This window comes from Ixodes scapularis, unplaced genomic scaffold, assembly GCF_016920785.2.
Source record: "Ixodes scapularis isolate PalLabHiFi unplaced genomic scaffold, ASM1692078v2 PGA_scaffold0__279_contigs__length_252992795, whole genome shotgun sequence".
In the NCBI taxonomy this organism is placed as follows: domain Eukaryota; kingdom Metazoa; phylum Arthropoda; class Arachnida; order Ixodida; family Ixodidae; genus Ixodes; species Ixodes scapularis.
Window position 1 is genome coordinate 164,919,136 of NW_024609835.1, and position 23,019 is coordinate 164,942,154.

Consider the following 23,019-nt stretch of genomic DNA (forward strand, 5'->3'; position numbering starts at 1 on the left):
ATAGTTGTTTTCTTTTTTGTCGCTGTTGAGGCAAACAACTTACGGGCATACGAGTGAGCTGCGTATCTCGGGCGGCGTTAGGGACGTCGTCGACGCCAAGTTTGGCCGGTTCCCCATCGTCGTCGATAGGCAAGGTCCGTTCAGGGTAGGCCCGTCTCCTCGGGCGGGCGCAACAAAGACGCGACCACAGTCAAAGCGGCGACACCGATCCCGGAATGGAAACGCCCGCGGTTCGGACCCAGGTTCGGGACGTCCGACGACAGTGGCGGTGGACGGAACAGCAGCAGCAGTGCCCCCGCACCCCATCACCGCCTAAGCACACCGGCAGCGTCCACCACCGCACCAAACATCACACCCCGACGCGAAGCCGACGCTCGGCCAGTCGCACGCGTCTGCGAACGCACGGACGAGAAACACGGAGGGAGCGACCGAAGCGCCGCCCCGAATCGCGCTCGCTTTGCCCCCTCCGAAGCGCAGTAGAGACGCGTCACTTGGAGGGGCATCATGACGTCACGCCCTCAGCTGGGCCACTGCGAGCAGCCGGGAGGAAGAGCCGCGTTCGTCAAACACAAAACGGGAGCGAGAAAAATAAATAAATAAAAAAGAAGAGGCATCAGCTTGGCAGCGGTGCTATCGAACGCGGTGGCACCGGCCTCTTTCCAAGTATTTTTTTTTCCTCCGTTGGGGCCCATGGTTTCTATCAGATGGCGCCACCAGTCACATAAAAAAGAGTGAGAGATGGAGAGGAGGCGGTCAGGGTTACTGCAGTTCTCCGACGACGGACACGCGATATTGAAAGAGGAAGCGACGGCGAGGAGGACGGACCCCCCTGGGGAGGGTGCGGAAGCATGCCTTGGGAAGAAGACGCTGGCAAATACTGTGAGGCGGTATGAGGGAGGAGGAGAGGGGGGGGGGGGGGTTCACCAGGTGATCGCTCGGAGCGACCCTCTTTTTCGGAGAGCTTTGCTCGCTTTTCTCGCGGCCAATCATAAAAAAAAAAGAAAAAAATACTTTTTCTTTTTTTTTTTTAGGAGGGCTAGTTTCAATTTTGAACGCACTTGCCAGCTGGGGTCGCTCACCAATATCCACTCAGCAGGCAGAACGGGAGTCAGGCAACAAAGGAAGGTGCGGTCGCCACGCATTGACGAGCCCATAAAAATTTAAGTACGCCAGTGAGGAAATGATTGGGGTCCGGAGAAGCGGGCCACCGAAAACAATCAAGTTTTCTCCAAACTAAAAAAAAAAAAAAAAAAAATTGTGTGTGTCTGATAATATGAAAAGGTCGTTTTAGAACTTCACTTGGCGACTCGAACGAAAATCCGCGGAATCAAGTGGACAAGGCCGGCGAGCTGGTCCGTAATTGTCCCCAGTGTAACACCAGCCCCAAACGACGGAAGGGAAGTTACGACAGAAACCCACATAACACGAGGCCCTTACTTTAACCAAAATCAACAAAAAAAAAAAAAAAAAATATATATATATATATATATATATATATATATATATATTTTTTTTTTTTTTTTTTTTTGAAATTTGAATTTTACATTTGCCAAGTTTCGAAAAATGACAGCGTGACCTTTCACGAGGCACACACACGGGCCACTTTTAGAAATAATCAAACCGGCATTGTTTTTTTTTTTTGTTTTTGTTTTTTGTACGACGTTGATGACGACAGCTATGACGCCGGGGAGGAAGTCGCCTACTTTCCAGCGTTCGCTCTGCTAAATTGGAAAGAGGCGTAAGGAGCTTTTGTCCGTCTTTTGTGCGAGCAGTCGAATTGATCGTACAGCCAGTATGCACGTTTTCTGTTTCCTGTCACTCACGCGGCTTCCCATTTGGTATGCGGGAAGAAAAAATAATCGAACGTTTCAACCTGGAATACGCGAGAAAATATAGGTCAGGCAAAGCAAAAACGTGCGAAAATCATACATTTTTTCGTAAATACCTTCCAGCGGCGTGGAGAGATCAAAACGATGTTTTGCCGCATACCAGAAGTGACGGCATTCAAGATGGCTGCGCGCCCTTGTGGTGTATAGAGGAGGCTATGGCACAAAATACAAAAGCCACGTTCTTCGTTGCAGAAGTATGATGAGAGAATTGTCTCACGCACGCTCGAAGGATGCCTGCTTCGTACCTGTTTCGAACATCTCTACAGACAGTCTTTTGTACGGCCTCAGGCAGCCTTTGTACGAAGACGACCTCGGGAAGACTCTGCAGACAGTCCCGGATAAAACCGCGTCAGTTGCCCCCAACCGAAGATGGGCGTAGCCGTCGGCAGGTGGCGGGGCATCCGGTCTGCAATCCCAGGCATGCCCCCGGACGAGAGGCTAACCGGAAATCGTCGCCGCTGCCAACGACCGAGGGCATCCCAGTGCACCACCTCCTTGGCAGTCCCCCCTCCCTCTCCGGTCGAGCATCCGCTCGCAACTCCCGGAATTAACCTCCCTCGTTCCCTTTTTTGTTTGTTTCTCATGCCGCCCCCGAGTCGTACGACTAGCAGACGCCGTGGACGAGGTTACTCACACCGCTTCACACGAGGACCAAGGACGTCGGCTCCTGCCGGAGGGGCCCTGCCCGCGGGAGTCAGCGAAGGAATACCGGCGTACAGTGACCGAACGGCAGGACGTCTCGTTTAGATGCCCGGCCTCCAGAACGCGCTCGTCGCCTTCCACCGTGCTTTGGCGCTCGGCGTGCACACTCGAAACCCGCGAGACGCCCGAGAGTCATCGAAGGTGCTGGCACGCAGCTCCCCCTCCCCCTGCAATCTTCCATGTTGCTGGGGCATTCCTCTGCTCACCTGTAGGAACGAGAAAGCACTCCTACAGGCAGCGCATTCCTACGAACAGCGCGCCACGTCTTTTTTTCTTCACACGGCGCTCCGGCGGTGACATCACGCTCCCCCGGTGCGCAGGCGCGGCGCCCGCTCCACGGCTTCCGTGACGATGCGTCTGCGTTGCTGCGCTTTCCTTTGGCCAATGGGAATTAAGGTGCCGTGTTTTGCTGTTACAGACGGAATTTAGGTGCTGTTTTTCGCTGCTACAGACAACGCCGGCATCGCTCCATGAATCAGTTAATGATTTCGCACTAAAAAATAAAAAAAGGCAACCAAGATATCTTAGATATGGTGCAGTCAATGTAATCGGGAGACAACCCCGAATATTTAGCGAGCAGTGGTCCTCACACGCGCAGATCTGCCTCGCGAAGGTACGACTGTTGTTCTAGACTTCTCCCAAGTGCCCAAGGGGGTGGACTAAATATGCGGCATGCGAGTTGGTCTGCTCTTTGCACACCTCGTGCGTTCGTTCACCCTCCCTATGCGTCCACGTGCTTTTGTCCCCCCAAGACCGATGACGGCGCTCGATTGCCATGCCCCGTCATCGCGTGTTCCCTGAACATCCCCTATGCCGCCCATTGATTGGCGTGTGCCGCTCTTTGCGTTCCAATGTGACGAAGACGCATTTTAAAACACGCTAATACCTCAGGAAAGAAAAAAAGTGCAAAAAGAGAGAGGCGCGTTGCCGTGTAACAACTTTAAGAGGGGGAAAAAATGGCGACAAACCTTCCTTTTTCTTTTTTTTTTTTTAAATTGAATTGTCGTTTCTTTCTGCGTTCTAGGCGTATTACGAGCGCTGCACAAAGCGCACTTGGACATCAAAACATGACACACGACAGATATCGACGCAACAGAACTCGACCACAGGCTCACGACGCGGACATTTGCGTAAAATATTTAACGCCGACAGCCGTTAGTGGGATGCTTCGTGCCCTCGCTCCGTCGACCGCGCTTCATACCGACGCGGGCCACGTTCGACCCAAAACATTCCACGGGCCGTTGATAACGAGGCAACAAGCAAGCAAGATAACATGTATGGCCATGCAGGGTAGCAACAAGATTACATTGCATGGTCAGTAAAACAGTCCCAACCGGGAAATCTGGCAGTGCACTGGGATAGGTGGTGCCCATGCGACCCAGAATTAAAGCACAAACAACAAGTTCTCGGGAGATGCGCACATAACACTGCCTTGGGATTTTAAGGATGCATTCTGTATGAGTTAGTGCCCCGTCAATGCACCTGACAGATACACGAACTTTATTTTCTAAACGAAGAGCCGGAAAAATTATATTAATAGTGTACGTTTGTTTCAATAAACCTTCATTTGAGAGTGCACTTGGTCTTGTCTACTTCCTCGTCCCTGTTTATTGGGCGCTTTTCGTTTATCACGTGGGATTATTTGAATCAAAGTGACGTACGAAAACCCGCTCCCCTCTTAAGCAGACAGCCGAAATGCTCTTTACTTAATACACCCATTGGTTCCAAAAAGCTGTAAAATTTTCGTCCCTTGCTTTTTACACGGTTTAATACGAAACACGCCTAGGCGGACTCTGTGATGCGCGCTCCCACCTCTACCGTTCATTCTACCATCTGCTCCGAAATGACACCGGTAGAACGTCACATTTCAGCTAACGCTGTGTTTCCCCTTACGGCTTGCGGAAGTGCTTACAATTTTTCTTGCGTAAATGAAACGATAACGTATACTGCAAACACCCTTAATGTTCGCGAGCAACCAATTTTCGTGAATTTCGGGACTCGGAAAATTCGCGAACTTCAGTGGCCGCCAATATTTCTATTGCGTGTAAAGGCGAATTCCAGCCTTTAAAATTGGCGAAATTTAATGGTCGCGAGTACAATCCCACTGCCCGATTCGTAAAAAATCGGGGCCGGGGAAAAAAAAAAGTTATACAATAAAGAGAAAGAAATAAACGTGCGAGCAGAAGAGAACTTTATCACACCGAAGATGCCAACAATGCCGTCTCAAGCGACGCTAACGGCTCGAACTCTCGGCAGCTATACCTTCCACGCTGCCGCGTTTTCCTAATCAGACGAAACGCGAGAACAGTGGCTTGGGATTGCGCCGTGGTACCGAGTCTACAACCTGTCTTCCGACTGTCGTGTTCAGCGTCCTCTATCCCAAGCGTGCATCGGAAAGTCTCTCGAAGAGGCAACGAATGACGTCACAGGAGCCAGCGCGTCATGCTCTTGATGCCGCGGAAGGCTACAAAAGTTCCGGTAAAAGATAAATAATAATAAAAGAAAGATGAGCGAACGCAAGGGCCATTGTAGTCGAGGCGTCCTCACTCCTTGCTGCCGAAGTCGCATTTGCAAAACGAGAACAAAACGCCTGACATTTCCGCGTTGAGGTGACACCAGAGGCCATTTGGAGGATGGGGACAAAATAGAAGGAATCCGGCGGGGCAACACTAATACGCACAAATTGAGCTAAAAAAAAAGAGCAAAGTGGCAGCACAACTAAACACTGCCGTCTGTGAAGGGGCAGGAGGCGGGCAACCTCGACGACGCTGTCCGTCGACACCCGAAACGTACTTTCCCCACCAGCCAACACGGCCAACGACCACGAAGACTTCTCTGCAGCGAGAGAACGTACGCCTCCTCCCCTCCGCATCCGAGGTCGCTCACCTCGCCTCCGTTCCGCGCACGGAAGGCAGATAAAATACGACGAGACGCTTACTTCCAAATTGGGAAGGGTATTCGGGCGCTGCTCCCCTTCGACGCGTCTCGGAACAACACCGACAAATAGAGCGATCGAACTGCGCACACAATGAGGCAACGTCTACCAACAGCTTGCGAACAGGCGTCTCGCATACCCACTTTCCCCGCGACGTGACTGAGGCGTCTCCTGCGCACTTCCGCTTCCCTCCCGAGCAAAGAACGCCTAAATAAACCCGACTGGAATTATTAATCGTTCGAGCGGGGACAATCGATCGATCAACTAGACGACCGACGTCGTTTTGCTTTCTGTCCAACCTATGTGGACGAGAGTTTCACGAAAAGAACGAAAAACACCACGACGACTGGCGAATCCTGCCTCGGCCTTGCGTACGCAAAGAAATTGCGCTGTCGTTCCACTGCGCTTGCGCAGAGCCCAAACCGCGTGTGACGACGAAGATATTTCTGAGAACTGAGAAAATACGAAGCGAATGAGCAAAGACGACAGCGCGCAAGACAAGTACAGATTCATTGAGCCTACCACCCACCACACTAATCCATCTAAAAGCAAACGGACAAAAAAAAAAAAATCAAAGACGCTAGATATATATATTTACACACACCACGCAGGAGTCTGCCCACCTTTCTTCCCTCTCCGAAACTTCTTCGTAATGCACGCTCACTCGTCGGTCGCGTGAATGTGCGTTTCTATTACTCCGTCGGAGCGAATGCTCGCCAGTCAGCAACCCTCCGCGCATCGGCACCACGCGTGTCGACCTCGATTCGTCCTTTTCGCGTCCTCCCTCGCGGATCAAAAGGCAAGTCAGCCGAGAGAAGCAGGTGCGGAACGTTCGCCGTAAAGTCACACCCGCTGTATACAATCCCCCATCCCTCATAGCGTACAATAAGCAGGGGACAATTGAAGTACGAACGGAGAAAATCTGTTTACCGGTTTTCCTTCCCTCGAAAATGATTGTCTGTCAATGTTTGTCTTTAACACTCTTTCACCCGAGACGAGAGAAAACTCAAATAACGAATATAGCGTGTATACGCCTATACCGTCTCGATGGATGCGGTGTATGTCCGTTATTTTGTTGGCCTCGTAGTATGTGCAAGTCATTCAGCAGCTTCGTTTCTATTCTTTCGTCCGCGTTTACTTCGTTACTCCTGGCTAGGTGGGTTCTCCCTCTGTCACCGGCCAACCCCCGGTCCATAACGGACGAAGCTCAGACACATGCCAGAAAACGCCGTTTTTTTTTTTTTCTAAGCGTGCATGTGTCCCGCGCGTAACAGAGAGAGACAGAGAGAGAAGGTGACATTTGTCAGAGAGAGAGTGCCGCCAAGTTTTCTGATTTCGTAAACGCTTCCCACAAGGGCGCGGTCACCTTAATTTGACGTCACTTCCAGTATGGGCGAAAACATTGTTATGCCGTCGCCACGCCAATAGAAGACAGTTAGGATATAAGCGCCACCGGCCCACTGTCACACATTCTCGTTTCGCCTCCCTATTTTTTTTTTTCTTTACCTATTAGGTGGCTGGGGACGAGAGCTAGTACACAAAAAAATGTCTATAGAGGACCCTTTTAAAAATCTGGCTTCCTCCTCCATGGGAAATAAAAATAAAAAAAATAAAAGAAAGAAGACTCTCGAGGAAAATCGAGGGGACAACAATGATTGATGGATTTGGCGCCGCGCGACTGTCGGGTTCCGATGCGGGAAGCATTCCTAGGCGCGATCTGGGACAAGCGGGCCAACAAACAAACAAATAAAAAGAGCGTCTGCACTTCGTGTAAATATACAGCGCCGAAAAAAAAATTACAACATTGCGACGCGGCTTGCTCAGACTTCCCCCCACAACGCAACAACATCGGGAAGCGCACTTCAGACTGCCTGCCGCCCTCGTTCTTCCAAAACGGAAACAAGCCGAGCACTCCGAAAAAAAAAAAGGGAGGGCAGAGTGAGGGGGGCATTGAACTCTACTCGTTAGGAAGCGTGTCAGATCCCAATACAAGGACCCCTCCGAAAACAAGCACGCACCGCGTGAACCCCGGCGAAACATGGCCACGCGAGCCCCCCGATCTTCGAAGAACTGGCTGTTATCAAAATGAGAACAACCCGCAGTCAAGGAGCGAACGCCGCATCGCGCTCCTGAAACGTGGACGACGAAAAAAAAAAAAAAAAAAAGGACGGACAGATGCACCCGACCCCAGTCTCCGCGTCCGAATGACCATAGCGCAGATGAGCGTGCGTGCAATGCACGCGAGCGAGGGAGGACCCCATAACCGGCCGAGGACCCGATTAAAGGTCACTCACCTACGCCGCACCACATGCCGAGCATCCGTTGCTCCACACGCGCCCTCACACCCCTTCGGCGGTCAATTGACGACATATAGATAAAATCCGCCCTCCCGCCGGACGCTCAAACCCCCCAATCTGGATTATGGCCAAATTTTTCGCGAGCCTTCTATCTCCCAAACTGTAAGAGTTCAAATACCGTGGCCTAGGCTATACACAGCTTGCGTGTGGCGTCATTCGAGGTCATGCCTGTATTGTTTTGCGCTGCGAGTGTTCGGTTCGCCGAACCATCAGTAACCCGTAATGGCGACACTTGCAAGCTATGTATGCGTTCCAACGAATGCTTGGATCAAGGCTTTTTTGATCCAAACTCATTGTTAAAGCAAAACAAATTAGAAAAAAAAAACTATACAAACACATTGCTCACTATCTCCACCGTCGTTTTTTTCTTTCCGCAACAAAATACACTAACATAAAAAAAAAATCCATACTATGTATTTTTGTTACGAAAGAATACGATAGTCGGCGCCGTGTCTGTGTGTGTCATGTGCTTGTCATTGTGTTCTTTCTTACGCCGTTTTATGCTGCTCATGCACCGGCTCTTCCCACAGAACACACCTTGCGAAGCAAATCAGACGCGTTTCGACAGCTTGACACGTTTGTCCGCCCGGGTATGGCGACACTGGTTCGAGGGAAATATAGTCAATGCAGTATAAGACTGCAATATAGAGAAATGTAGTCAGCGCAGTAGAGTCAGCTATATAGTCTGGCGCATTTCACGTGCACCGCCGTTAGTCATTATTGGCAGCGGCCCAACAACAACTCGAGCCCGAAAGACACGTAAAGTCGGTCGACTTTTATAGATCGCGAACTGTGCTCTCCCCTCGCGCCGCTTGCCCGCGGTATCAACTTTATTTTTAGACCAGGATACGCGGGCCGCTGTCCCACTTATCCGACCATCGGTTGCGGCCAGGACCGAACATATTCGACACTCATTTCATTCAGATCAATTAACGAAACACGTGTTCGTTGGAACGGCTTCACACGGGAAGGCGAGGTGTCCACTAGGGGCTTCCCGTAGATCGTGCACTGCATACCACGAGCTCTGCGGGGGCGAGTTCGGTCCGCGCTCCAGGTGAAAGCGCGAGGTCCCGCTACCAACGCAAAGCTGTTAGACCCGATCTAGCAAAAGTCCCTCTTCTAAACGCACGGTCAGACGGCGAAAGCTGGCTAGAAATCAAAGTTTCTCGCAATTTTTTTTTTTAACACCCTGATTCCTCCAGTAACTTGCTTATCGGGAAACGCCAATTCGTTCTTTTTCCATCCGCGAGCACGCTGCTCCGAACTTGGACTGCACTGCCCAAGCCCGCGTGCTTGGCAGGGACGTTCTCAGCCCGCACACCTCTGCTACGCTCGCACTTTGAAAAGGAAACCGAGTACGGGACGCCCATATAGGCGGCCTAGAAAAGGGATCCCTTTGACACGCGCCAGAAAACGACGCAACGGGCAGAGCAACGAGGACGACGAGTGGCCCGTGCCAACCGACCAGAAAGCCGGTCGCCAACGACCGCCCGGTCGGCTGTCCAGCGAGCCGCGCTTCTCGGTCAAGCGGCCACGCGAGCCCCGCCAAGAGGGAAACAGCGGCTTTTATTTAGACTCGAGAAGAGCGCGCAGTGCGGCTTCCCAGGGGTCGACGACCCGGCCTCAAGAGCGGGAGGAACGACTCCCAGCTAGATTACCGTACGCGCACGCTCCCTTCGGAACGAGAGCGCGCCCAAACAAGACCGCCCCCGAAGTGTCGGGGCAGGCGCCCCCAACACAGCCTTCTCAAATCGCGCCCCGGCACCGAGGGAACAAAGCGAGCAAAACGTCGTCCGTAAGAGATATCGCCTCATTTTTTTTTTGTTTTTTTTGTTTTTCGGCGCCAGGAAATATTTGCGTAGTTCGTCGAATTCGAAGTCAATCGGCAGGGAAAAACTTCAGACAGGCAGAGGCGTCCAGCTGCCCTAGTCGAAGCTCTCAATTATAAGCATAAAAAATAATAATACGATTGTGTAGCGTTTGTTTAACGCACCAAAAATGAAATAAACGTTTTCCCATAATCATCATCCACCTGTTCGCACCATCACATATGTAGTAGTTGGTATGTAGGGGTTGATGCCGATAGTAATTCAGCGTTAAAGTGTATTCGAAAACAAACTTAAGCTACTTTTTTATTATTATTATTCGTAAAATTACGAATTGCTGTTTCATTTCGCCGTTCATTCAACATGACCAAACAAATTACGAAAGGGGTGAAAGTTACGCAGCTAGCAACAGCTTCCAAAGAAACATCCAAAATGCCTCCGAGAGTCGACGTCTCGCCCCCACCACCCGAAAGTCTGGTGGCGAACCATCGGCTGACATTCCGAGGACTTCAACGACTCCGAGCTCCTCTCAAGTAACAAAGAGGAGGAGTGACAGCGACACAAAGCACGGCGGCGACCAAACGCGGGTCTCACCTCTGAGCAGGGTCCATAGGCAGACCATCAGAAACCCGCCGGCCTTGCGTCCAGATCACTCAAATCGGACCCCGTTCAGCGACGACTCGCGACCGGCTCCGGGGCCTTCGAGAGCACGGTCCTTCTCCGGCGAGTACGCGCGACGTCGCGCATCTTCTCGACGAGGACACACACGCACGCACACACTCCAACACCGTATCCTCCGCCAGCAGCAGCACCCTTGCAGGAAAGAGCGCGATCGCGCCAAGAATCCGTCGGCGAGACACAACAAGACCGACCACGATTCAGGAGAGCGGCGGGTATCCAAGAGCAGCCGGCGTGCGATTACGGTCGACGTCGTGGAGGCAGGAATTAATCTGCGGCGCGGCAAAGCGGCGAGGGAGGAGCGAGGAGCAGGATGCCGAAGGGCGACAAACTCCGGCGGCGGATGGCTGACCGGACAACGCCGGAGGAGCGGTGCACCTGGCACGACGATGCTCCCTCAGCGCGCGAACGGTCGCTCACTCTCCGTGCGCCGCTGGCGGCGCCACGCGAGGACGAAGGCGCATTGCCCCGCCGACGGGCTACTCGCGCCAGAAGCCACTCGATGGGCCTCCTCGCCCTCGCTTCGATCACACACCCCTCGAAACGCTAACGAAACACACGGGAGAGACACGCAATACTGGCATTGCGCTCATAAACAGGAACAAATGCGCCTGGTAACGAGCGGATTGGAGTAACCCCTCCTCAAAAAAAAAAAAAAAAGAGGTAGAGGACAAAGGAGAAAAAAATTGAGAGCCGAAGGAGAAGCGAAATACAGCCAACATCTCGCACGGCAGCGAAACACTCCCACGTCGAAAAGCAAAGCTCGACGAAAAGAAGGCAAAACTGGGCCACTGGAGAAGTGGAGCGACGACGACAGCGGGCGGAGGAGGAGAGAGCGCGCGCAACGAAGCTCCCCTCTCTCCCCGACCAAAAGGACCATTGTTCCACCCCTCCCCCGCCGCTGCAGCAGCAGTACGGCAGCGGCGACCGGCCATAAGGTCCACGAAACAAAACACGCCGAGTAAAAGACAACAGCGAGCGGCGGCCCCTTTCCCAGCCTCCTTTCTGGCGGTTCGGCCGCCGACGGCCGTCACCCCCTGGCGCGACTTGGAGCAGCCCGGAGCGGCTGTTTTCTGTTTACTGCAGCCTTTTGCCTCGTCCCAGTTCGTTCCTCTTCGCAGCGCTCTTCCCTTTCGACGGAGGACGCGCGCGTGTTGCCTCCAGGGTTCGACGAACTCGGCGCTCCCTTCCTCCTTTCTCTCCCCCCCACGACCACGTCGCTGGTTTCCACCCCTCCACGTCGTTCATTTTTTTCCCGCTCACCCGCAGCTTTTCTATCTGGCTCGATATCCGCGGGTTGTTGCCTCCCGACGACTCGACTGACCCGTGCCCAAAATATAGGCTACGCATAACTCCGTTTCGCGCCATGTCCAATCAAAAACCGTGTCCTGCCGCCGCAGCGAGCGCGCTCTTTCGCGGCCGGTCAGACTCTCTCTCCGACACGTCGGAGAACGTGCAATGGGACCTAAGGCGAATAAACTACGATGCGGTGCGTCGATCCCGAATGCCCTTACGTGAAAGACCTTTAGGGAGTTTACGTAACCCGAGGTGCATCCGCGTCGGGGCAAGACGATCGCTCGAAAACACCAGCATGTGCAGTTGCGCGGTACACCCAGGAAGTCCACGTCGCACAATATTCGGCTATCAGGGGCTCAATGTGGCCGGATACGCCGCGCAGGGGAGCTGACTTCCCTATTCCAGTGATGCGACTGATCCAAGTCGTGGAGAAGTACATCTTAAAACAACTAAGTTGGAAAAAAAGATTTAATTCTTATTGATTCTATGCCATGCTAAGACTCACCCGCTGGAGCCGTCAAATTAAGACACAGCAGCCATTTGCTTCGCGCGGTTTCATTTCTTCTCATCGTGCACCAACTCGCCAGGACTGTTTTACTCTAGCTCGAGGCTGCGCTGCGGAGAAACGAGATGCGCAGGAACGCGATGACCACTTGATGGGCTTCGTCTCTCCTCAGCGCACCAGTGCGCTGTGGAGAAGCGCGCTCAACGGGGCTAACCCCCGACGCATATTTAGACCACGAGCAATGAGAAATATTACGATATTTTGCGAGTACTCGGTACAAATATCGAATCGAAGACTATACATTATCCCAAGCTATAACAAAAAAAAAAAGGTTTTCAATCTTCGCAAGCGAGTATACCGCGACAAACCGGCAATTAAACGGGGTCTGAGCTATTAGTGCATGTATTAAAATTAACTTCTGGCTCCAAGCGGGCGCACGTCGTCCGCATGTATCGAGGCACGTTCGACGCCGGAGTTCGGAGTAAATAGAGCAGCAATCAGAACACTGCAGTGTTCTAAGCAAACAACCGGACGGCTGCAACGCAACGATTAGACCAATCGGCTGCCGATTACTCACCCTGCAACAGTGCTCACGTGACAACGGGTCGTTGGCTGATTGTGTTCGAGCGAAGTGCTTTTCTTCGTGTTTATTATGAAAATTTTTCTTCCTACGATGTCAACGACCGCTTTGTAACCAGATCGCGAAAAGGTAAAGAGCCGCACTACAAAGCACCCTGAGCGGCGAGAATCATCCGCAAGATTACGCAGGAAGCACAATGACGCCAGTTAAAGGCCCTTCGGCAGCGATCGGCAACATAGTAGTACGAAATCCCCGATCGATCACAATCGGGACACAAACATCGCCCATAAAAAAAAAAAAAAAAAAAAATAGGGAGGAAGATAAGCGGCCTCACAGCGCAAGAAGGCAACGTCGTCACCGCGTTCAAAGAGGGCGAGAGAGACGAAACACGAAACAAACCACGCGTGTGGTCCGCTACGGGCTGGGTCATGCATGTACACGTGTGTTATTACTCCCCACCCCCTCCTGCTCAACCTCACGAGTAGCCAAAACTCTCGTGCTCCGAGAGCTGCTTTTCGGGATCGCAGGAAACAGCACGCGCATGCTGCAGTTTTCCCCGCGAATAATTTGTTTGTAATGACGGCAGGAAATATACCACGAATTATATCTCTCTAACGCGGACACTTGGTGCACAACCTTTTCAGACTCGGGGCACCTACCTCCTCGGAACGCCCACGTACGAACTTGGTATGCACTAAAACTCGGCCGGTAAAGTTTGGTGGCGACCGTTAGCAATTTACCCGCACGAGTTAATTGCTACAGATCAGTGTCGCAACTCGGCTGACGGTTTTTCTCGCGCGGTGCATACAGTTTGTAGTTGTGGTGATTGACTGTGGTTCTGGTTTTATTCCGATTTGAAATAAATAAATTAATTCATAAATAAATAATAAAAAAAGGGGACAAGCCGGCTTCGAAAACAATTAGAAGAAAAAAACAGTGATTGCGAGACGTATTACGTCGTATACTGTCATAGGTCGTGTTTTCTTTTTTTTTGTTTCTTCCAACGGAGTTTACTTTGTGCGAAGGCCGGGAGAAAATAGCATTCCAAAAACTGCCCCAACATGGAAGAAAAAGAGAAGTTTTTACCCCGTTTACAAGTGTAGTGCGCATCAACGGTCGGGGACGATGTCTTTGCTGGAGAAGTATGTTAACCGCGTTACGCAAAGCAGTAAACGGTGGCTCGTCTTTACGCTTTACAATACCGCGCGTACATAAACGACGTGCCTTCGAGGACAAGGCAGCGTCTCTGTCGGGACTCGGTAGTCTTGCGGTGACGGCGAGGGGGAGAGAACACGCAGCAAGAAAAAAAAAGGAAGGGAAAGAGACCACCCGAACGGCGTACCACGCGATGATCGAATCGCGCTCTTCCCGCGTCTCAAAAACCGCGTACGCCCCCCTCCCCCCGTTCGCAGAAGGGGACATCCCGGAGGACCCCCCAAGACGACAAACACTGCCCCTCCGGGGGGGAATTAGGCGCAACAAAGGGGGGGAGGCCACCGCAAGAAATGCCCCCCACTAAAACGTCGCTCACTCTTCGCCTCTTCTACGCGGAGAAAGAACGAAGAGACGGCCAGCGATAAAATCCGATTTAAAACGCGGAAAAAAATATATATATTACCAGGAGGCACGGTCGTGACCCTAATTTCATAACGTTCGACTAGGGTCAATTCCCTAAAAAAAAAAAAAAAAAAAAAAAAAAAACTTTTTAAGGGCGTTCTTTGAGGTAACCGGAGAAGCTAAAAAAGATTTCCCAGAAAAAAAAAAAAAAAATTCAGGAAAGGACAGGGCATTTGAATAGCTTCCGCCCTGCTCTGTCGCCGGTGTCACTTCAAAGGCACTGGTTTTAATTAAAAAGAAAGAAGGAACTTGCACCGAAGTAAAAGTTAAAGAGGCGTTATCTCTTGCCAGACGTATAATATTCTACTTGGCTGTTAAAAGTTCGAGACCTCTCAAACAGTAGCGGCTCTACCAGTTTCCCTTTGTTTCTATGCACTGGCGGTAGACGGCATTTAGTGGTGTCACCTCTAGCGGGTGTCACGTGCACTCCTTCACACAGAACCATGGCCTTAGCCAGTATCCGAGATATCCTGCGCACCAAAAATCTCGAAAACCGTAAGAAAAAAGAAAAGCATTACGTAAGGCTCGAGAAAAACGGAACATAACGTAAAGCTCAAGAAGGAATTTTGCTTCTTCTCCAGAAACATTTATGTCAAAGCGCCGACGTTTTTCTTTGACAGGTACACTTTACACTCCATTTGGCGTCACAACAGAAAAGCGATGAGAAAAAAAAGAGGAAAGATTGTAGGATATTATTTTACTTTATACGTAGTACGACACTGTCAATTGTGGAGGCGGAAGACAAAATAAAAGTTTCGAACACACTGGCCGGGAGAAAACGGGCATCGATTCAGAACCCACAGAAAGCGTGTCACTGCCTCCACCTGGCGTCGTACGTCGGAACTAGAAACGCTCTGAATGCACGACCGGTTACACTGCCTCCTCCTATTCGGAGCACAGTACAGGACGGGGTGTCCTCGAAGTAATTAGGTAACCGGAAATCACGAAATACATAAATGGGAGAGAAAAAAAAATTGAACGAGAGAAGAAGAAAAGCGGGGCAAACAAGATCAACTTCGATGACCTCGCGAACCTGGCGGCCCTCACCGCCTGGTCGTTGACTGGTCGCCACCAAACCACGCAAGAGGGAAAACCCAAAGGCACCAACTATCATGACACACATACTTTCCCGTATGTAAAAACAGTGAGGCCTAGCGGCCACCGTGCAAGACCGCTAAGTGGCACGCGTCCAAGTTCAAGCGCCGCGCTCTGGGAGGCACGAGCTCGAACGCGTGGCTGTAGAGGGAGCGCTTTTGTTGTGCAAGTGGTCGCCCAAACAGGGCGGTGTAACGTGCCACCAAGCGGAAAAGACGTGAATGAGAAAAGCGGGCAGCTGCCGCCTACCCAAGTGTGCAGCGAAAACAGGCGCCGCCTGGCTGCCAGGGGGCTTACTAACCCCCAAATATATGAAAAAAAAAAAAAGCGTTTGAGTTTTTGTTTAAAATTGCTCATACCTAAAGGAGGAACAAAACTCGCAGGAACCTTCTGGGCCCTGGCTTTCTGGTGTCGCCCGCCCAACCAACGAACTCCTCCCCCCCCCCCCCCCCCCCCCACACACACACACACACGCTCGCACACACACACAATTTTTTTTTTAACGGTGAAACAAGATTGTTGTAAAGTTCCTTTCTCTAGACGAGCTGGTGTTTGTGAGATCGTTGTAAAAGACTGCTAGAACAACAAAATCTAAGCGTTGCCTCCCACCCTCCTTGTGGGAGGGAGGCAACGCTATTGTACTGGAGCTCCCTTGACGCGTTTTACGGAAAATGGTGGGTTGGAAGGCAGCAAGAAAGTGTTGCCAAAGGCTATACATGAGCAACATACATGCTGCACATTTTTTTCTTGTTCATTTTTGGGTCTTTTAGCGTAGTTCCGTGCGGAACGTTTCCACCGGAACGAAAAGTTTAAAACAAGCAAAAAGAAATATCGATGAACCTCCCGGAGCCATCTCTAACCACCACCGGGCATTTCAATGAGCCGGCTCTTGAGATGCCCCCTAAAAGTTTTCGAGAGGCAGTGAGAGCAAGCAACTTCTCCGGAGCCTGTGTCTGATCTGCCAGTACGAGACAACACTTTAGGTGCCATCGAGTGATTTGATCGCTGGAATTTTTTCACGAGCCTCTGAGGTATGATATATTATTCTTAGCTTAGTGCAATACGTCCAAATGGCTAAATAAAGCTCGTAAATACTGCAATTAGAAGAAACAAGACCACTTCCAAAACTAATTAATACATTTTTCCCTTAAAACGGACAGCATGCAAGAGAGGAGCTTAAAAATATATCCTTGATCTTCACGAGAAAATGCCTGCGAATGTGCCCAAATGAAAGTGGTTTTTATTTCGTTATTTGAACGCAGAAGCCTCCGAGTTTGCAACACGAGAGCTCTGTTATTAGAAGAGTGTGGACGAAGCCGTTCGAGCCGTAAGTTCTTTAACCGCCAAGATTACTTCGTTGTCCGTGTTGCTTTACTGTTCGAGTCAGTAATTAATTGAACGAGGGCTAGTTAGACAAGTACCAATCAATCGGAGCAATTTCTGGAATAAAAACACTATATTCGGTGGACAGTTTTCGAGATACGACTCGTGAAACATGTCTTTAGAGACAGCGATTTTTTTTCTTCTTCCGGTACTTGGAATTTTGCGGTTGTTTTTTCGGTTAATGTCTAGTGCAATTGGTGCCCAAGTAATCAAGGCACCCGAAATCAAGGGGTGCCGCCTGTGCCATCCCTCTAACTCAACGTCATACTGAATTTATGCTCCCCGGCAGAGACACGCACTGCATAAATAAGGTTGTAGACCTGGTCAACCACGCGGAGTCATCATTTTCAACTTTTCAACGGAAGTTTACGGGGTCTGTGGAGCTGCTCAATGTGCTTGCTTTGCGCTCTTAGTGAGTGACTGACTATTTCCGATAAAGCGTCTAATTCACAATCGCATTTGCTCCATTTCCACTCGGTGAAACCCGGATTTCCTATTGATCGAACCTACCGACACAGAAACCTTCCGAGACGTATAATAAAATGAACGATTTTGTATTCTATAAGGTGGCGAAATATACATATTGCAGCCACTGTCGTTACCGCCGCAACCATCGTCACCGTCTTGAGTACTATCATCATCACTAGCGGCCTCCTAAACTGCCTTAGCCCTGGGCCCCAACATTTCTTAATCCGGCCCTGCCCCTTGTCCTCGTATATTAAATGTCGTTCCGAGTCTTCGGGACAACGCCGCCTGACTGAACGTTTCAGGGAAGACGTTGCGAACTTATGACGAGGCTGAAGTTGGACTGGTTCAGAGAAACCTTCGAACTTCCGTAAAAATTGGACGAACTTAGACGTCTTAAGCAAGTCACCTGCCCGATTTCTACACAAAACATTTCAAATTTGGGGAAAAAATACATTAACACATTTTAATAAAAATATATAATAATTATCAATAATCACTACGGATTACGCAAAACAAAAGAGAACTATGGACTTTCCATTATTTAGTTTAAGTTTGTTAACAGCTGCACCCTCCCCGTTCTCCACCAGATGACGCTAGCTCGTTTCCAATGTACGCGAGTGCGCGTGACGGCCGAACTGATGTCGATATTTGAGTCGCAAGTTTGAGAAAGTCGAACTCCTGGTCGAATTCCAACACCGGCATGTGAGCGACTTTTCCTAGCCTCAAACGGGTCGCGCCGGAGCCCCCAAAAAGAGGACGGGCGATAGCAGAAGGACGGACAAACGCACGAGCTCGGTGATTGGCGACGGGGGTGCATCAGCGTGCCCAATGGTCATCGCTGCGACCGCCGACGGCGTTGGTCAACCACGCGGTCGGACGGGTCAACGACCGGGTCAGAGTTTCAGAGCGCAAAAGACAACGGGGGCTGGCGACACAACGACCATGACGACGACCCACACCCGTCCCGGAGCGAGCAGAGCCGGGGGGGAGAGACTCTGCAGAGGACAAAGGCCCCTCCAAGGACTTCCAAAATGAACGAGGACGTCCCGGCGGACTCACTCGGGGCGAAGGAGGACACGGGGGAGGGAAAAGAGGAGAAGGGAGACGATGAAAATAAACCGGAGGAGGCAAAGGGAGACTCTTCTGGAGGCAAGGAATATGAATGAGCGAAGGACCTCCGTTGAGGGCATCTCTCTGACCAGGAGGCAGCCAGGTAAGAGAGAGAGAGGGAGTGCGACCGGGCGCCCTTCGTCCGGGAACGACCCTTCACGAATGCGGTTCCCGAGCCGCCGCCGCATGAACTGGCCCGCGAAAACGCCGAGCGGTCACAGCGGCCAATCAACCGCCGAGGTGACAGGAAGGCGAGCAAGTCCGGTACAAATAACCTCGCCGCGGAAACAGAAAAAGAAAAGGAAGCGAGGCAACAACGGCGGCGGCGAAAGGTCATCGAGAGATACAGATGGAGGCGCGCACGCTCGCCCTCCCTCCTCCTCCGAAGGCACGGTGACGCAAAGCGATCGCGTTCGGATTACGAGTACAGTCAGTGGACGGGTTACGCGGACCCCGGTGACGCAAATGAAGAACCAACTCGGGTTCCACGGCGGCGACATTTGAGCGACCCCGCCGTCGAAAAATCCAGGCACCGCCGCCACAGCTGACGGAAGCCTCTTCCGTTCGTGGAACGGTCCGCGCAACCGCCAACAAAATGCGGTCTGGGTTCGACAGGCGGAGTCACAAATCGAACGACTGTCAACGATGTTTCATTCTTATAATCTCAGAAAAATGTGCAGTTGTTTATTTGGTATTCGTCAAAAAGTTACGAATTGCAGAAGCCAATCGGTAGACATCTCTTTTTCCAGGAGAAAAATGCCGAGTCACTGGGCTCGCTGGATGCACGCACGACGTCCAATATTATGCAGAAAAGAGTTACTACGCATGATCAGAGCGCACTCCACGGTCTAGGAGACGAAGATGACAGCACGGAAGGCGATAATGGGAATCGTTTAATAATGGTCACAGAAATTACTGCAGGCGTTTGCGTCGTGGCTCTGGCGGCACATTCCAGTCCATTCTTCCCATATCCTCCTCCCCCTCCCCCCACTTTCACAAAAAGAATGCGCAGCTTTTTCTTTTTCTAACATGTTACCGTAGCAAATAAGTCGCGGAAAGACTGCAGCTTATTACGATTTAGCCGATTCATCGTGACTCAATTAATATCGCATCTTTTACTGGCACGTCAAGTGCAAATACATAATAATAAAAATAAGAAAAGGTCAGCTGTCAAGCGGCTGACATCTTGGGGACGTTTCGCCAGCTGTCGGGCGGCACGGGCCACTTGGCGGGTGCTCGAAATATCCTATCCAGCTCACAGATAGGCCGCTGAACATCCAGCGTGTATGCAGAGACTTTAAGCCGACACGCTCCCGGATTTATTGAGCGTTCAGAAGTTCGGAAACAAACGACAAGGCACCGAAGACGAGAGAGAGGAGCGCTCAGTTCAGCTGCGCAGCACCGACCTCGTCACATATTCCCCAGGCGTTGTCCCATGGTCGCCGCCGCCTCTCTGCGAGAGCAAAGGCCGCCAAACTATCGGGCGCAGCAACAAAATTAAACAACATCCAAGCACACACACACAAAAAGAAAAGGCGCATACAAAATTTGTTGGCGGGCGGACCGCGTTGAGCCCCATTAAAAAGAAGCCAGGCAAGCACAATGGGAGTGTCCTTCCGCGTTTGATTGACAGCGAAACGGGGTCGGAGGCCCCACCGCCATTATCGCCCCCTTACATCTATCTGGCCGGCGAGGACAACCGCGGCCGCTTCAAAGCACCCCCTACTGGTCTCTCCCCCTCTCTTTGCGCAGCCGAGAAGAATCTAGCCCCTCTCCCGTACATAGCCGAGGACATCCGGAAGTTCAAACCGAACCCCCGATCCCCGTAGACCACCAGTTTCTCTGTAAGGAATTCCCTAGGTTTCCCCTTTCCCCTACCTCTAAACAACGAACCCAACTAATTTCCCTAGAAGTACCTAGGAAAATCGTTGGCGGCACCTGTGGAGGAAAGGGCGAACTTAGACTGGTCGCATCCGTTCCCCATACCATTGGCGCCATCTGTGAATGGTGGCACGCAACTCCCCAAAACTTCCGGAGAAGGAAAAAAACAAAACAAAAAACGAATGCTTCAAAGCTGGCGAGTCGCACGGCCGCGATTGCGCGCACCTTGACCTGGCAAATACGGCTCACGAGAGAGGGATTTGAAGACCGCGTGCGGGACTTCTGTGCCGGCGCAGAAATTGTGGCCACGATTAGAGTAACAAATAAATAAGTAACACAAATAAAATCCGGAACGCGGAGAGGCTACGAGCTTTCCGAGGCTTCGGCCTTTCATTCCGAGTGTGATACGCTTAAAAATTCCCGTCCACGTGTCAAAGACGCCGTTTGTTTTGTATCTTTGCTCGCTGTCTTTCCGAGTGTGCCACGGTACATGGCGGAGGTCGCGACACTTATTTTAATGTTCTTGTTTCCTTTCGTTATCACTTAATTTAAATGAGGCAACTGTCGTAAAATGCGAGCGTAAAACCCTCGGCACACGGCATATTTTGTGATACTTTCTACGATTGACATTCAACCTTACAGTCATTTTTGCAGTCACCCGCCACTTTTAATGGCATACCCTGAAACACACAATGGCTGCGGAGTTAAGCTTGGCCAACCTATTCCACTGGATCCGGCAGGCGAAATGTGTAGCCTCGGTACGAGTGTTGCTGGAGTAAAAAGAAACAAAAAAATGGTAGAAAAAAAAAGCGAAGCTGCGTAAAATTGGAGTTATTTTTATAGAAGTGTTATTAGGTGTGTACTTATTTTATGAGAACAAAAAAGTACGATATCAGACAGCTACTCATCTTGCCAGTTCGTCCTACGAGCATGTCAGCAGCGGCTTGAGTAGCCTACGCGCTTACGCCTGGTCATAATCGTCAAATTAAATTTAAAAGAGGCAACTGTCAAAAAAAAAAAAAAAAAAGTGTTTTTCAAAAAGGTCACAAATATTAGCCAGAAATTTACGTATTTACTTCACTAATTTATGCGTATGTTGTTTTATTGTAGACATGCTACGTACAACCGAGACCACGTGATAACGTTTGGCCTTTAACATTTGACTATTAGACGCCAGTGACCGCGTGACTCCTGCGACGGACAGGCGGGAACCTATACTCCGTTCACCCTGCACCGAAATTTGGAGCCCTCAAAACAAGGCTGGAGCGGTAGGCGGGGACTCTGCAAAACCCCAAAACATCACTCATTCTGGGGTATCATGGCCGTATTTTTGGAAAAGTGCCCGAATGAACACGGCCGACGAGTCCGACGAGACATGTAACGTCACGAATCTCATTTCTTTTCCCCCTCGCTTCGTCTCCTCGAGCCCTTAGGGAGGACGAACTGTTCGGAGAGAACCCTGACGCCACGTTCCTCGCTCCATCGCACCCTTGTTTCAGAAATACGGCCACCCGGTTGAAATATTGATGTATGTCTGATGTTCTGGAACTCTCAGCGTCCCGTTCAATGTTTCTGCGGCCTTATATCGCGAAATTCAAATTTCGGTTCAGCGTCTCTGAGCTGACACTGCGGTCAGTGCCACACGCGCGAGAAGGAGGGAGCCCCTTCATTCTGAAGACGATCACCCAGGAGCTAGGAAGCGCGATTCTCGCATCGCGGTACTACCATCGCTGGAAGTTGCCATATATTACCAATAAAGCGTCCTACTGTAAAGAAAAAAAAAAAAAAAAAAAAAAAAACACACGAAAAGGATGAGAGGGATGTGGGCACCTTGCAGCTTTTAGAAGATTAGCTGAAAAGCAGCACAAAATCAAACGAACATTCGTATCTCCCAAAGATGATAACTGTTCTTATACCGTTTGAGAAGCATGCCACTAGGGAGTTTTAGTAGACCGTGTTTCCCCTCCGCTACGAAGAAACCGCCACTGCGCCTGCGCGCCGATGGCCTTGACTGTAGAGTTCCGGGTAGCGGAGGGGAAAACACGGTCTACTAAAACTCGCAAATGTCACACCCTTTTCCGAAGATTTCTGTCTCAGCTTTATTCACCGGACAACGGAGCGTCCCCTCCTGTTGTGGCATTATGCGAACTGTCGTAGTCACTACATTCGAGAAGGACACTGTTAGTAGTCTTGAGCGGACATGCTCAAGACCATTGTCCAGATAATCTGCGAACAACAACCCCCCCCCCCCCCCCCAAAAAAAAAAAAAAAAAAGAAAAAGAGGGAAGATGAAATTTTTTAATCGATTTCGGGGCAGAAGACAATCCACGATGGGGACAAAGGTTAGGGGAGCCGCCGCATCTAAGTCACAGCGGATCAATGGGCAAACAGGATGTAGCTGACGTTTCGGGTGTCGAACGGGTGGGAGTGGCCTTGCGCGGGCCTTAATGTCTAGCCATAACCGGCGAATTCACAAAGCTCACTTTAGTCGCGGGTCTAGGTGGCAGAACATATTTCGGCAAAAGGTAGATTGAGGTTTTAGGTGACGTGAAGAAAGGCTTGCAGCAGCTGAAGAACGCCAGGCCTTGCGCTTTGTATGTGCAGGGGAGTGATCATGATTATGCTAAAGCTTACTTACCCCTAGGAAATATAAAAAAATAGAAACTTTTTTTCTGCGTTTTATATTCTCGCTTTTTT

At 50.7% G+C, this 23,019-nt stretch overlaps 1 protein-coding gene across 7 annotated transcripts in view; it reads right to left on the reverse strand.

Annotated features, from left to right (window-relative positions):
• Window positions 1-23,019, reverse strand: part of LOC8051380 (protein roadkill) — a 156,502-nt gene that overhangs the window by 43,342 nt on the left and 90,141 nt on the right. Inside the window, exon 1 of one of the 7 annotated variants that reach the window (XM_029968856.4) lies at window positions 10,304-10,831. The exons of 5 other annotated variants lie outside the window; for them this stretch is intronic. In XM_029968856.4, coding sequence (XP_029824716.1) covers window positions 10,304-10,331 — 28 coding nt within the window. In that variant the 5' untranslated portion in view covers window positions 10,332-10,831. Of the gene's footprint in view, window positions 1-43; window positions 409-10,303; window positions 10,832-23,019 lie in introns of those variants that run through there. One more of the 7 variants, XM_029969005.4, reaches the window with a different exon arrangement.